General features: G+C 38.7%; 1 protein-coding gene across 1 annotated transcript in view; it reads left to right on the top strand.

Annotated features, from left to right (window-relative positions):
• The window catches only part of LOC150108970 (H(+)/Cl(-) exchange transporter 7-like), a 501,264-nt gene that overhangs the window by 9,952 nt on the left and 474,183 nt on the right, over nt 1-17,129 (top strand). The window contains exon 3 of the mRNA XM_090401344.1: nt 11,646-11,755. Coding sequence (XP_090257470.1) covers nt 11,646-11,755 — 110 coding nt within the window. The remainder of the gene's footprint in view (nt 1-11,645; nt 11,756-17,129) is intronic.

Genomic DNA, 17,129 nt, shown 5'->3' with positions numbered 1-17,129 from the left:
AGTGCGAGGACCTCTATGAGAAAAGTATATATGTGGAACTACAAACGGGTTGATTATGAAGAACTCAGGAGACAGCTTGCAGGTGTAGCGTGGAATGAGGAGATATCTGGAAAAGAGATCAGTGCAGCTTGGAGGATTTTCAGAAACTATCTACTAGATGCAATGTCTAAATGTATTCCAAGGGTGAGAAGGTTAAATAAGGTGGGTGTGAGATGGATGAATAAAGAGATTAAGCATGCCATACAGAGAAAAAGGGCATTGTGGAGGCAGCATAAGAGAAGTGGAAATAACCAATTTCATGAGGTCTACAAAGACCAGGCAAGGAGATTGACTTGGTTGGTGAGAGTAGCTAAAGAGAGGTATGAATAGCAGTTAGCTAATGAAGCCAAAAAGAATCCTAGGGAGTTCTTTTGATATGTAGCCAGCAAATGAAAGAATGATTATGGAAGGATGACATTGATTGGAGAAAATAGTATAAAGACAGCTGTTGCAGAATGTGTGGTGGAGATACTTAATGAGCAGTTCATAAAGATCTTCCAATCTTGTGAATGTGACTTCATGGAGAGAGATTGAGAGCAGTTGATGATGAGGAGGAGAGAAACCAACTGTAAGCGAACAAGAGCTGTTTGGGGAGTTGAGTAAACTAGATGTAAATAAGGCTGTGGGACTTGATCATATATCACCAGGTATTCCGAAGGAATGTGCCAGGGAGTTGACACCTGCCTTGACATATTTTTTTAATACGAGTCTTGCACTTGGTCAAGTTCCTAAAGAGTGGAAGGAGGGCAAGATTGTGTCACTTCATAAAGGATGTGATCGAACTCAAGCATCAAACTATAGGCCTATCTGTGTGTGTCAGGTGTTGTGGTTAAGTTGTTGGAGAAGCTTTTGAGAACTAGGATCCAGAATTGAGTTGACAAAAATGGTATTATCTTTGATGGACAGCATGGATTTACTAAAGGGAGGTCATGTTTTAGTAATCTACTTACTTATTACAATAAAATGACTGCTTCCTTGGACAGAGGAGAAGGATACACAGTAATATACTTGGATTTTGCAAAGGCTTTTGGTGGAGTACCTCATGATAAGTTGACAGTCAAACTAGAGCAGATGGGGTTGGATATTAGATTAGTGCATTGGATTGGAGACTGGCTATCTGATGGGTATCAACCAGTGTGTATGGGGAAGCAATATCCAGGAAAAGGAAAGTCACTAGTAGAGTGCCTCAGGGGTCTGATTTAGAGCCCATTACTTTTTAACTTGTATATTAATTATATTGGTGAAGATTTGGATGGAGATATTCAGTTGTTTGCAGATGCAAAGTTGGGATGAACCATAAAGAGTAGTGAAGATGTTGTGGCTTTGCAAGAAGACTTGAATAAATTGAGTGATTGGGCAAGCAAATAGGGATGTGAGTTCAATGTGGCAAAATGTAAGGTTTTAAAATTTGGAAAACAAAGATGGGATGCAGAATTTATGCTTGGTGAGAATATATTGTTGGAGGTAGAGGAAATAAGAGATCTGGAGGTGATAGTGGATAAGGATCTAAAATTTAGGGGACACATCGTCAAAATTCTGAAGACAACACAAAGGGTTCTGGGAATGATGAGGAGGACACTGATGTGTAGAAGTAGGGAGATTCTTGTTCCATTGTATAAGGCTTTGATTAGGCCACACATGGACTATTGTGCCCAGATTTGGTCACCGGGTTTTCAGAAGGATGAAGAGATGTTGGAATGGGTCCAAAGGCGACTGACTAATGTAGTTTCTGACCTCAGGAATGTTGAATATGAGGAAAGATTGAGAAGATGTAATTAGCAGAGTCTGGTGGACAGGAGGAAGAGGGGAAATATGATAGAGACCTACAAGTTGGGTAAGGGGTTGTTATAAGATTAATGGTGGAGAAGTTCTACAGAGAATAGTGGGAGATCAGGGGAGAACCAGAGGTCATCCCTGGAAACTGTATAAAGGGGTGTGAGTAGGGGAGTGAGAGGCAGGTTTTTTTTCATGCAGAGTTGTGAATGATTGAATGCCTTGGCTGAGAGTGTGTATGTCTGCAAGGAGTTTGAGTGTATTTAAGACAAGGTATGATGAGATGTGTGTGATAAAAGGACCTCCCAGATGAGTGTTTGACTCCACGAGGCCTTGGGGTAATAATAATAATAATAATAATAATAATAATAATAGTTATTCTTCAATGATTTCAATGCTTTAAACTCAGAGTAAGAAAGATTAATCTGAGGAAGCTTGGCATTAAAAAGAATTTTCACACATTCAAAACGTAACCTGTTGGCTGTTTTTTGGGATAAGGATCGAATACCTCTGTCTATGTTATGAAAAAAATACATTCACATTCATTCTTTCTTTAGCTTGTGGCATAAGAATAAAATGCTTTTGTATTCCCTTTAGCTTGCATGGCCAATTTCTTTTCATACTCTGATTTAGCTTTCCGCACAATATTCATTACTTTTCTGGTCTGCGGTTTATATATTTCATAACCCCTCTCACTCTTATTCTCACGATATTCTTTCCACATCATCTTCTTCTTGTGGATCTGTTGCTTAATAAGGTTGCACATCTATTTCATTCCCAACCTATTTATTCTTCAAACACTATAGATACTTTCAGATACCACTTTATTTAAGCACTTTTTTAAAGATTTCCTTGCATTACTGACATTTTTCCCATTCAGTAACTTATACCATGGAACCAAAGATAGTATTCTGCTAAGTTGATCATAATGTCCATCTTTGTAATTTAACATGCAACCAGTTCTAATTGGGGCATCAAAACAATTAGATACTCCCAAGAGAGCACGGCATTATCATTGTCACCAAATGGTGGTAAAATAGCCATGTTCTTAACAGAGATCCCTTCTGACACTATGAGCAAATCCAACACTCTTTGACCTTGAGTTCCTTCTTTCACATTCTGCTTGAGAAAGTTGTGTTGCAACAACTCAATAAATACCTCTTGTTTCTTATCATGAGATTTCTCATCTACCCAATCAATGTTTGGAAAATTAAAATCACCCATAATGATCACTCGTTTGGTACCCATATGCCTAAATTAGTGATGTATTTCTTCATCCCCTGCAACTGAACTACCAGGTCTGTAGCAACACTCATCCATATATTTTATTTTGTTAGCCTCCACTTCACACTAGATAGACTCAAACTCACTGCTACATGGGACATTGTTACCATCATTGTTTTCTTGCATTTTTACTATAACTGGACTTATGTCATCCTATATCATTAGTAATACTCAGATGCATCCCCTTTTTGCCTCGTGCTTGCTGTCTTGGACTACAAAGGTGGGACTATACAAGACTTTGATCAGGCCTGTTCTCCTCTACGGTGCTGAAGCATGGACTCTCACGGGGAGACAAGCCGATCACCTGAGAATATTCAAGAACAAGATGCTACGACGTATCTATGGAGGAGTCATGGCAGACGGAGTCTGGAGGAGGCGGTCCAATGCTGCCATATACGCTATATACAACTCGGCAGACGTCTTGATGGAGCTGCGAGCCCAGCATCTTCAGTGGCTGGGGCACCTGTACCATATGGGCCCGAAAGAACTGTGAGACAAGCGTGGGAGGCCTGACCTCGATCATGGAGGCTGCCAGGGAGACCGAGAAAGAGATGGGTGGATCAGGAGAAGGAAGACCTGCAGGCTGTCGGGCTGGAGACCAGAACGTGGCGGACAGTCACAGAGGACCGTGCCCAGTGCCAACATGTGGTGCTCGAGGCCAAAAGTCCCCCCAGGCTGATAGTGCCTGGCTAATGTAATGTAATGTAAATGTACCTCCTCTTCTATCTATTCTGTCATTTCTAAATATTGTATACTGATTATACTCAATCCCAGTTACCATATCTGATTCTGATAGTCAGTTTTCACTAATGCCAACAATCTTAGGCCACATCATATTCAATAAAGCAATGAACTGAATCCCTTTGATTCTGATTCTCCTGGTATTTGTGTATAGACATAATAAATTACCACCTAGCCTATTCTTATAATTAGATATGCCATCTATTTGGCCTTGTAGAACTTTTTCTTTTCCTTCCTCAGACATATTTAAAAGGTCTGAACCCAAAGCATAGTTTCCCACCCTCTTCGCCATATACATAACCATGTTCAAAAACATTCATTTCTTTATCACATTTGCATATCATAGCTGGACTTTCACACACATTTTCCCTATTCCTCCCTTGATGATTTAGTTTCCCTGATTCTCTGCATTAGGGCTCATACCAAGAAGTAATTTTTCCATGCTCCCAATGCCAAATGAATTCAAGTGTGGGAAACTAGAAGTGGTGACTCTCTCTTGGCAGCTGCAAATTTTAAGGTTGAATCACCATACCAAATCACCTTTTTTTTTCTTAGATTTTACTGACTTACCTTGTTGTTATTAATATTATGATTACCAAGTTCAGTGCTTTCCTGCTGTTCTTATTCTGATCCTTTTTTCTTATCCTGTCTAAGTTTAGTTGAACGTTTTTCCACTTTTTCTAATTCTCTGGTTACTTTTGTAATTCTTCTTGCTGTTTAATTTGTACATAAATTATATAGGAAATAACCTGAATGGAAATATTCAGTTGTTTATTGCTGATGCAAAATTAGGTAGAGTAATAGTTAATCATGGCTACATGGTGAGCTTGCAGGATAATTTAAATAGGCTGTCAGTATGGGCAAAAGATAATGGGTGTCAGTTTAATGTGGAAAATGCCAAGTTATGTATTTGGGAAAGATACTCCAGGAAATAGATGAAGCTAGAGATTTGGGGGGGGGGGGTAGACAAAGGGTTAAAGTTTAAAGGAAGTATTGCTAAGGTTAGTAAGGTAGTCGATAAGATTACATGACTATTGAAGAACACATTAACATGTAGAGATAAGGAAGTTGTTATTTCTCTTTGTGAGTACTTTGTATTTTAATGGGTTCAAGGAGAGGTATGATAGATTGGGTCTCCCGTGATGGTCCTTAGAATCCATGGTGGTGCTCGCATAATAATAATAATAATATACTAGTGGTGGTGGGCAGTAGATGTTGTTGTGTGAAGATGGTGGTAGTGGCCTATAGTAGAGATAGTGAGCTGTGAATTCCAGAGTAGTTTGCGCTCCCTTCAGTGTGTCCATGGAGCTGTCACATAATAATAATAATAATAATAATAATAATAATAATAATAATTTTTCAACATTGAATTCACAACCATTGTCTTTCGACCACACTGCCAATTTATTGAATATCTTGCATAGGTAGTCTTTTGAAAATTGCATGCATTTATATACATTAAGATATTGAGCATTGTAATTTACTGGTAGTGTTGCACAAATCATTCTTGATGATGTCCATTATATCTCAGTTTGGAATTGTATCAGATATTTCAGTTGGAGATGTTACATTCAAATTAAAAGGGATGCTGATTTTAATACTGTCAGTATTCTTCCCCCTTTTTTTTTAAGGTGAATTCTGCCTATGAAAGGTCATAAACCTCCATCACTTCAATACTATGGAATGGCACACATAAAAAAGCTACTGATTGACACCCAAATATGGTACTTTTCAAGCCATTCCAGGTCTTGTTGGGTGATGAAAATCATCTACCACCTAAAGATATTCACTAACATCCATAGTACACTGAAATTTGAATTCACAGCAAGTAGGCTGGAAAACAGTCATGTTTTAACTTGGCCAACTAAACTGACAAATGTTTACTATATATTATAACCAACGTATTACTCACTCTCTAAGTTATAAATAACTTACTCAGATTTTGTACCAATTAAAAAAAAGAAATATTTCTGCCTACACAGTACTTTAGCAACACATTATTAATATCAGAGATCTGACCCAGACACTAACACTAACGTAATATTGATAAAATTTTAATCTCAAAGACTTTATTGTTATTATTATTATTATTCAGGCCTCCAAGGAGTCAAACGACTCATCGTGAGAGGTCCTTCCTAAGAAACACAAAGTCTATCAAGACTCATCGAGAGAGGTCCCTCCTAGAAAACACAAAGTTTGTCATACCACTCCTTAAACTCATTGACCATTCTCGCTCACAGTTTCCTTTCATAACTTCCAGGGATGACCTCTTGTCATCACTCCTTTTGCTGTTCAACCAAGGGAAAGAACTCCCCATTGTCAACCCTGTAACCACCTCTCAACAGTCAAAAGTCTCAATCATATCGCCTCTCCTTCTATCCACCAAACTCTGCAGTCCACATTCCCTCAGCCGATCCTCATAACTATCATTGTACATTTGAAAGTTTATTTTTCACTTGGTTAGAGTATAATAAATTTAGTTTAATCCTTTATCCAAGTGTGAGCAAACAAATTTTGTGCCTGAAGTATCTTCAGGACTGGAGTAAGGTGGTACAACACCAGGGCAACTCGTTGCAAAGGTGGAGCAAGCTACCAACACTCCTGTCTCAGTATCTCCTATAATGCAAAACACATCTCCTTGCGGATATGTCTAATGTTATGCATTAAGGGAAGGGGCTACTACCCAGACTAGTTTCGACCTTTATTAAGGTCTCTTCATTGGGAGCCAGGCCCAAGTTGAGATACCAGGCAGAAGCATTAGCAGGTCATCTCTACCTATCGGAGTTGCCAAATGGTGTGCCACCCTTTTTTAATAAATTACTCTGGATCTCAACTTGGGCCTGGCTCCCACTGAAGAGACCTCAATAAAGGTCGAAATTGAGGTCGAAAAGTGACTAGTTTCGAAAGGTCGAAACTAGTCAGGGTAGTGGCCCTTCCCTTAATGCATAACATTAGACATATCCGCAAGGAGATGTGTTTTGCATTATAGGAGATACTGAGACAGGAGTGTTGGTAGCTTGCTCCAACTTTGCAACGAGTTGCCCTGATGTTGTACCACCTTACCCCAGTCCTGAAGATACTTCAGGCACAAACTTTGTTTGCTCACACTTGGATAAAGGATTAAACTAAATTTATTATATCATTGTACAGTCCTGAAACCATCTCTGTTATCTGCCTTTGTACCTTTTCCACAGTTAATTTATCCCATTCAAATCCTGGGGACCAAATCTGAGAACAGTAGTCCAAGTGTGGTCTGATCAGGGTCTTATACAACGGAATGATAACTGTTTTATCTCTGTAGGTCAGCGTCCTTCTCATTATTGCAGCAATCCTCTGTGTTACCTTCACCACATTTGCAATATGTCCCCTAAATTTCAGGTTTCCTTCAATCATCAACCCCAGATCTCTTGTCTCCCCTACTTCCTCCAGTATAACTCCTCCCGTAGAGTATGCAGTGTCCCATCGATGTCTCCCAAACCTCAAGACCTTGCATTTTGCTGAATTAAACCGACATCCCCAATCATTTGCCCATCTATCTAGATTATTCAAATCCTCTTGCAGGGCTGCTACATCTTCACTATTATTAATAATCCTGCCCAGCTTCACATCATCTGGAAACAACTGAATATGCCCTTGCAATCCAATGACAATGTCATTGATATAAAGGTTAAACAATATAGGTCCCAGTACTAAGCCTTGTGGAACCCCACTTGTAACCCTCTGCTTCCTTGAAACTGCCCCACCATACACAACTCTCTGATACCTATCGAACAGCCAATCCTGAATCCAATTGACCAATCTGACATCCAGACCCATGTGCTGCAACTTAAATATCAGCTTATCATGTGGCACCCTGTCAAATGCCTTCGCTAAGTCTAAGAAAATGATAGTATATGCCTTTCCCTCATCTAATGCTCTTGTAACTTTATCATAAAAGGCTAGCATATTGCTAAAACAAGAGTGCCCCTTCACAAATCCATGTTGACTCTCACAGATAACATTACCCTCATCTGCCCAATGCTGTATACAGTCCTTCACTACTTTCTCCAAGATCTTACTAACTACTGATGACACACAAACTGGCCTATAATTAGACACTTCCAGTCTTCTACCGCCCTTATGCGATGACACTATCTTAACTTCCTTCCATTCCATGGACACCTTTCCTGTAGCCAAACTTTCATTGAATAGCCAGGTCAAAGGCACTCTCAGTTCCCTAGCACATTCTCTCAAAACTCGTGGTGAAATACCATCCAGTCCCACAGCTTTATTGACATCCAGAGTACTCGGTATTTGAAACACACTCTCCTCCTGTACCTCTAAACCTCAAACCTGCCCAATCCCTCTAGCATTAAAACTGACTCCTCCATGATGAAATACTCCAATAAAGTGTTCATTGAACAATTCCACTAAGTCCTCTGCATTAGTCTCTCTATTCCCATTTTTATCCCACAATATCATTCTTCACAGTCATTTCTCCTCCTACTGGCCACATATTTAAAAAATGCCGTAGGATTTTCTTTGGATCTTATGGCTAATCTCCTCTCACATTCCAGTTTCGTCTTCCTTACCATACTAGTCACTCTTCTGGCCTGTGTCTTATGCTCTTCATGAATCTTCTCTTCACCTGTCTCCTTATATCTCTTCCATAGCCTCTTTTTCACATGCAATTCCTGTTTAATATTGTTTGTCATCCACTTTACTCCAAATTGTGTCCTCTTGTTCACTCGTGGTATACAATTTACCATTGCTAACAAATATTCTTTCATAATTTCCCACACACTAATGATATCCTGCCCTTCCAATTCCTCCCTCCATGAAACTTCCCCAAGTTGATGTCTTAGACTATTATAATCACCTGCCTTATAATTCCACATATGTTCCCGTCTCTTTGATACTCCTGCATGTCTATTCGTTTTCCATATGGTCACTCTCTCCAACTGGTGGGAGAGATGTCATCTCAGTTATTATCAACTCTTCTGATGTTATAACCAAATCCCAAACTCTTGAACTTCTTGTTCCCTCTATTACATGTTGCCTAAGACATTTGTCCCTCAAGAATTCTAGAAATTCCATTCCTTTATTGCTATATGCATCTTCCTGTCACCAATTTATACTACTGCAGTTAAAATCTCTCATAATAATCATTCTTCTTGCACTTGCCAAACTCAGCTGTCTAAACATTTCCTGGTCCCCACTCTCTGTGCTCCTGGGTCTGTAGCAACACCCCACTAAATATCCTGTCTTGCCCATCTCTATATGCTTTCAAAATCATTAGTGCCACTGCCTTCTGAAGTCTCCACTCTTAGTATTTTTTGGCAGGATAGGAAGGGAAAGCGTGGCGGTGGAGTACTGCTTATGATAAGTGATGACCTATCCTGCCGAAAAATGCTGTATCCAGCAACTTCTCTTCCTGTTATTATATCCTCTTCTTTTAACCACGTCTCAGTGATCCCAATAATGTTTGGCCAGGCTGATGCTATCTGCACCACCAATTCCTCTCCCTTATTCCGGATACTCCTGGCATTAGTATAAAGCATATAAATGCCGTTGTTTCTATACCCAGCATTATCACCTCTAGATGACTGTTGTTCCCCTTCTCCCAAGTGCCCATTCTGACAATAGGCCACCCCCTGCTACCATCCTCCCTAGGACACACTGACTTGTTCAGAACAGCAATCTCTCCAGATGCCTACATCCTTCCTCATTCAAATGTAAGCGGTCTCTCGCATACAATTCCTCTCTGTCCTCTAATGCACTCTAAGCATCCACATATTCCACTCCTCTCTCTTGTCACACATTCTAGCTATTATGTCATTCAATATTACTGCTCTTCTGCTCACTCGTCAGTATCATACCTAGGCAACACACACCCAATATTTCCTCTCTGTGTCTTCTTTCGTACCACCTCAAGCAAGAATCTCATATCTCTCGCTTCCATATTTACACCACCACTCAAGTCATTTGTTCCCACCATCAGAATCATCTCATCCACCCTTTCACCTCTCTTGACTGCCAAGGCCACACTTTCTATCGTTCCTCTTGGCAAACACCCCTCACGCATCCTATCTTGAACACCATGGATCATTGAGTCCCCATACATTATACTTCTTACCATTCCCTCTCTCCTATTGTTTCATTCCCAGACCTCTCTCTCTCTCATTCCCTCTCTGCTACTGTTTCCATTCTCTCCTCTTCTAGCACTCCCATACCTCTCTCTCTCTCTCTCATTCCCTCTCTTCTACTGTTTCCATTCTCTCCTCTTCTAGTACTCCCATACCTCTCTCTCATTCTCTCTCTCCTACTGTTTCCATTCTCTCTCCATTTCCACATCCAATTCCATTCTCTCCTCTTCTATCATTCCCAAAACTCCCCCCCCCCCTTACTCTGATTTGCCTTGCATTTATCTCTTCCAATCTCTTATTCTCATCTTTCATACTTCTCCCAAGACATTCCACCTCCTCTTTCAATTCCTCTATCTCCCTCTGCAGGTCAGTCACTCTTAATCGAATTTCACTCTCCCAAACCAAACCATCTCCTAAACTTTCACAGTCACTCATGCTTTCTGCACTATCAGCTATTATTTTCTCATTCATATTTTTTTTCCTTCATTCTTTCCTATCACACTACTCATCTTCCGGTATTCATTTCCCATTCCTGGAGCAACAAGGTCGGTTATTGAGATATCTACTGCATTTTTTTCCTCCCACTGACTGCACTTTGCGCATACATGCACCGTCCCCTCTCTCACAGCCAGATATCCAATTCCTGAGATGCATACATTCCACAAGTACTGCATGCCACAAACTCCCTTATTATATTGTTTATAATAGAATTCTTAAATGGCGGAGGACTTGGCGACACACCATTTGCAACTGCAGCTGAATCCGCCATCATTCGTTACTGCCGAGGGACTACTATCGTAATCGTTAATTATTCAAATTAGTGTCAAAAATAAATGCTAAATAAGTATTAGGGAGTATAAATAAATAAGAAAAGTACAAACAATTACAAGCAAAACAAAACATTAAGTACACTTAATAAAATGAAATAAAACTAAATACAGTAATGAAAACTTAGCTTCGTCTTGTCTTCCACCGTTATGCATCCGACCCCGTCTTCTCAGTCACCAAAATATACAATATCACGACAACAACTAACTTCAAAAAACAACCACTTAAGAACACTCATATTCCAGAGAAACAATTTAGCACTCAAAAACGTAGAAAAACGGACAATTCACCAATTAAAAATCACTTTCTTCAGCACAGCTCAAATTCACCACCACATGCTATGGTAACACTTACATTAGTAATGTTAATTGATGAATTAACTGTTAATTAAAATAATCAAGCTTCTGTAGAAAGATACTCTAAAGGACTTTCATGAAAATTGCTTAAGGAGGTCTTATATTTGACAGGTGAGGAACCTCACCAACATGGAGCCCAGTGATATTCAGGAACTTCAGAAACATGTAGAGGAGTCTGAATGATTCAATTTGAGCTTATGGCATATAGAAACCTATCCCCTCCCACACACATTTAGTGTTTTTGTGTACTCACCCTATACTATATGGTCACTTGATTTATTTGCTTTTTTTTTTTTTTTTTTTAATTCCAAAGGAAACTTGTGGGATTAGTTGTTAAACTTGAATGGTAGTATATTTGAATGTAGTAACCACTGAGCTTATTGATAATACAATAATCACAATCCTGCCAGGTAAGCAGATCCTTTTATTGCCATCAGAGACAGTCATTATTAATGAGAAACAGAAAAGTAAATGACATTTTCTTAACATTGATTCACAGCTATGGACAGGTGTGTAGTGGAAAATTGTCTGTGGGAGTCTTATCTTCTGTGGTTTCTTTTAAATAGTGTTCCAGTTTTCTTTGGATCTGTGTTAGTTGTGTATTTTGTCGTAAGTAAATCAAATTTACAAAAATTAACTGTTAAATCATATACCAAATTGTGAATATAGAAAAATACTTTGTTAGTAGATAAGAGAGTTATTATCTTTATCTATGTACACTTAATATCTTTTTATGTTTTTATTTTAAATCATTCCTAGTCGAAAATAGGGTATGCAACTCTTCCTCCAACCTGACTTCATCCACAAAAAGTTGTTGAAAATCTTGCTATGAATGGATCAAGAATTAGACATCCGTGCTTTGCATCTAGCGAGCAAACTTTTTGTATGTCTCTTCACGCTTCAATTAAGCAAATTGCTATTGTTATAACTTGGCTTAGAAATGTAGATCATATTCTTTTTTTTACTCATAGTTTTTTAGAATTACAAATATCGACTCGCATGCCCTCCCCCCATGGTACGCGTACCACACTTTGGAGACCACTGGTCTAACCAAGTGGGGAAAAACTTCCAACATCTTAAAAAAAGTGCTGATAGGAAGTAGGTAGAGCATTACAACATCACCATCACCACATAGTTGGTGATGTTGCAATGAGGATGTGTCATTGACTGATTGGAGAATAGAGGTTGAAGAAATGGAGCTACTTAAAATATTACATATGTTTTAAGTATTAACCCCAATATGAATGCAGCCATAGGATTACATGCCATATCGTCTCGTGTTATGAGAATGTGCAAAGGAAGTATCAGCTCCTCTAACCAAACTGTTTAATTTAAGTCTCAGCACCAGAAATTCACCAATGGAGTGAAAAGAAGGCAAAATGGTCTCATTACATAAAATTGGTTCCAAGACCGAAGTAGAAAATTATAGGCAAATCAGAATCTCAGGAGTGGTGGCTATATGACAGAATTCAGGACTAAGTGGAGAGGAATATGAAAATATAAGGACAATGTGGTTTTGTGAAGGGGAAGGTCTTGTCTTAGTAATTTGCATGCTTTTTTATAATAAAGTGATATTGGAGTAATGGTTATTCACTGATATTGCTAGACTTTGCAAAGACATTTGACAGGATTGAACATAGAACTCTGTTGCATAGATTGGAACAAATGGAGATGGATATGAATCTGGTATTTTGACTTAGAGAGTGGCTGATGGACAGATATCAAACAGTGATTGGCAGAAGAGCTGAGTCCAGGAGAAGATGGTTGAATTTTTGTTGTACCACAGGGCTTAATTTGTACATCAGTGATACAGGAAATATTCAGTTGTTTACTGATGATGATGCTAAGCTGGGAAGAGCAGTGTAAATGAAGGTGTTGCAGAGATCCTGCAGGAAGACTTAAATCGATTAGCAGTATGGGCAGAGGAAATTCATCATCATCACGAACCATGGGCTCACTGCCCGTTGGTGTCTGATGCCTCCATCACTGTCTTCTTCCACCTTTCTTTCTTTCTGCACAATAGAAGCATATAAGTTATTAAAGGGGTTTTATAGGATTGACACTGAAGAAATTTTTTTCTGTACATGGCAAGAAGGTAGAAAATGAGGGGTCATCCATGGAAATTGTGTAAGAGTGTGGTTCTCAAGGGTGTTAGGACTAGATTTTTTGCTTGGATGGTGGTTAATGGATGGAATGAGTTTCCAGAGCTGGTTGTGATGAGTGCTTCATCAGTGAATGAGCTTAATGAGAGGTACAAATGTTGTGTGAATAATGGATCTCCCTCAATGAGTCTTCTAACTCACGTGGAGATACTTTTATAATAATAATAAGAAGAAGAAGAACAGCATATAAGTCTCAGTCTTATATAGCTTTGGTCTTCCAAATACTATTCCCTTAATTCCCTTAACTGAAATTTCACAATCCTGAATGTTTTTTCTTTCTTTACTATTTTTCTTGTCCTTCAAACTGGAAGATCAGATCTTGTCCTACTAATGCAGATTCTGTTCTAATCAAGACTTTATTACTATTATTAGCATTATTATTAGCATTAGCGCAATTGGAAGAACGACGGTACATTGCGCCCTTCGATTGGAATAGGCCTAAGTTCGATTCTCGTCGCGACGGGAGGAATCTTTATCTGGTCGATTTCAATTCGAAGGTGAGTTAGCCGATCTCATACGGAGGTAGCAGGGTTTTTTCTCCCGAAAACTCGGGTTTTTCATCCCGCATACATACAAATCGGCCCTTCAGAACACACGCAATTTACAGACAAAAATTACTAGTTGTGGTGGTGTTGGAGGTGGGCGGTAGATGGCGTTGATGGAGATGATTCGTAGTAGCGGTTAGGTGTAGAGACAGTTGTAGATGTCCTCCCGCGATGAGTCTTCGGACTCCTTGGAGGTATCAGGAATAATAATAATAATAATTGTTATTATTATTTGGTAACCTCAATGGAGTCAATAGACTCATTGTGGGAGGCCCACTCAGCTAGCAACATGTCTATCATAATGAGCTTTGTCTGGATTATGTTTAGAGAAATCATCATATGCTTATTCCTCTTCTTCATCAGCCTTGATTTTCATCAGTGCTGAAGAAAATTTTCTTTCCCAGTTTTTAAATAAATGTATGTTTTTTTTACTTTTCACTTCATAAAGAAAAATCTGCTAACACTTGATTTCCCATAGGCAGTAGGCACTGCTGTTTTTGCCCCACCAAATGTTTGTAACCTTTTGGGGACAGTCATACTCCAACTTCCCAATCAGGGATAGCCAACCAAAGACTATCACTAATTTTAAATGGTATCCACCAAAGAGATGTAGACAAATGCTGCCATTTCATGGTCCCTAACTCAATGTATTATTGTCAGAAATATTACTATTATTATTATTATTACATGACACCTCCAGGGAGTCCAGGGATGCATTGTGGGAGGGCACTCTACTCTGCTCTACTTCACTAAATATATCTCACTCTCTCCACTACTACTTAATTCTCCTACTGTGACACTACTACTTAATTCTCCTACTGTGACACTACTACTTAATTCTCCTACTGTGACACTACTACCATCAATGGCATCTACTGCCCATCATCACCAACAACAGTATTTTTTTGTCTGTAATTTGTGTGTTCTGAAGGCTGATTTGTCTATACGTGGGATGAAAAAACCCAAGTTTCCAGGAGAAAAAACCCTGCTACCTCCATATGAGACTCACCTTCAATTGAAAACATCTATATAAGGATTCCCCTCATCGAACCCAGGTCTTTTCCAATTTAAGGGTGCAATGTTCCGCTGTTCTTCCAATTGTGTTGCGGAGGCATCATAAAACTTCTGTTGAGGTGGATTTGAACTACCAACTTATGGGTTACTGAATTATAAACTACAGTCCACCGCTCTGCCAATTGAGCTATCAACAGATATATATGGCTTCTATCGTTGATTTTTTTTTTTTTTTGAGTTTACAGGATGAAAAACTCATGTTTTGGAGAGAAAAAAAGACCTGCTTGCCCGCACCCAAGATCGATTAACCCAGGAACTGGCCGAAGAAAATCTTAGAAAAAGTTCCTCTTGTCGGCAACTAGAATCAAACTTGAATGATCTTTCTTCAGGTGGTCTAGCACTACAGATGCATTTCTAGAGGACTACATAGGCCTGTACTTCCTATAACAATTTATTATTTTTTATTATTTTTCAATAAGAGGCTACAGTTGATTCTTTGGTCTTTTCCTTTTTTGTGGCATATCTAGATGAGAGGAATCATTCCTCTTTCACTACAAGTAAGAACCTGTCATTCTTATTTAAAATGAAAGACTTGATGACATTTGTTTAAAAATTTTCTTTGACATCTTGGAGAAATTGGTTAGGAATAGAATAGGATTGGAATTGAAATACAGAATCAAGAGTAAAAGGTACATGTGGAACTATAGGGCACGAGATTATGGATCAGAAAAGCAGCTTGAATGAGTTCTATGGGAAAGGAACTTGAAGAAAAAGTGATTAATATGGTGTAGATCATAGTTAAGAAGTATTTGATGATGGCAATGACAGACTCTATGCCTAAATCAAAAAGGATTAACAAAATAGGTGTTAAATAGATGAATACGGAAATTAAGCAGGAATTGCAGAAGAGAAGGTTATGGAGAAAATATAAACTTTGAAGACATGAACAGTTGCATGAAATCTATAACGTGCAGGCAAGAAGAGAGACAAGTATAACAAGAAAGGCAAAATTAGAGTATGAGGGGAGACTAGCAAAACACACTAAGAAAAATCCCAGAGAGTTTTTCTGTTATACAGCTAGCTAAAGAAAGAATGATTGTGGGAAGATAACTCTGCTGGATAGAGATGATGCAAGAGTGACCAAGGAAGAATTATTCTATTGGTGCAGTTGTATCAAAGGCAAGGATTTTAGGATTATGAATGATGGATAGAATTTTGAAATTTAGAGCGCAATACAACGGTAAGGTAGATCAGTTGTATAAGTCCTAATTAGACTGCATCTGGACTATGCTCAGTTCTTGTCAGAGTTTTTCACTGATCAATTTGCTAAGTTTTTGATACTGATGGTAATGATACTATTCTAAGGAAATAGAAAATTGAGGAATCAATTTTCAACCTAGTTCCTTGAAGGTGAATGAGGTGGAGGTCTATGATTGTTTAAGTCATCTTGATGTGAATAAGGCTATTGCACTAGATCGAATTTCACCATGCGTTATGATAGAATATGCTAAGGAACTGACACTTCCGTTGACTCGGTTGTTTAATGAGGATCTAGTGTCCTCAGCAATCCCTAATGAGTGGAAAGAGGGCAAGCTTGTTCCATTGCATAAAGGTGGAAGCAAAATGGATGTTTCAAATTACAGACCAGTTTGCATTTTTGGAGTGGTTGTTAAGATCTTAGCGAGATTGGTTAAGAGTAGAATACAGGATTGGGTTTAAAAGGAAAACAGAATGTTTTCCTTTTAAACATTCAAACATGGGTTTGTTAAAGGGAGGTCTCATTTTACAAATTTACTTACATTTTATAATAAGGTAACTACAGTTCTGGATAGGGGTGATTCATATACTGCGATACTTCTGGATTTTACAAAAGCATTTGACAGACTACTACATAATAAACTGGTGTATAGGTTATGGCAAATAGGATTGGAAAATCAGTTAGTTGAGTGGATAGCAAACTGGTTTTATAATCACTATCAAACACTGGTATATAGAGGTACCATATCTCTCAGGAAGAGAGTTACCAGTTGAATCACACAGGGTTCTGTTCTAGGGCCATTGCTGTTCAATTTGTTTGTTTATGATATTGTGAGTGGTCTGCAAGCTGATTTTCAGCTGTTTGCAAATGATGCTAAGCTAGGAAAAGTTATTAGGAATGATGCAGGTGTACTGGTTCTTCAGAGCGATTTGAATAAATTGGCTATGTGGGCAGACAAGTGGGAATATCAATTTAACAGGAAATGTAAGGTTTTGCACTTTGAT

Source organism: Typopeltis vanoorti, chromosome 2, assembly GCF_054136105.1.
Source record: "Typopeltis vanoorti isolate ZY-2024b chromosome 2, IOZ_Tvanoo_1.0, whole genome shotgun sequence".
NCBI lineage: Eukaryota > Metazoa > Arthropoda > Arachnida > Uropygi > Thelyphonidae > Typopeltis > Typopeltis vanoorti.
This window is presented reverse-complemented; position numbering and strand designations above follow the sequence as displayed.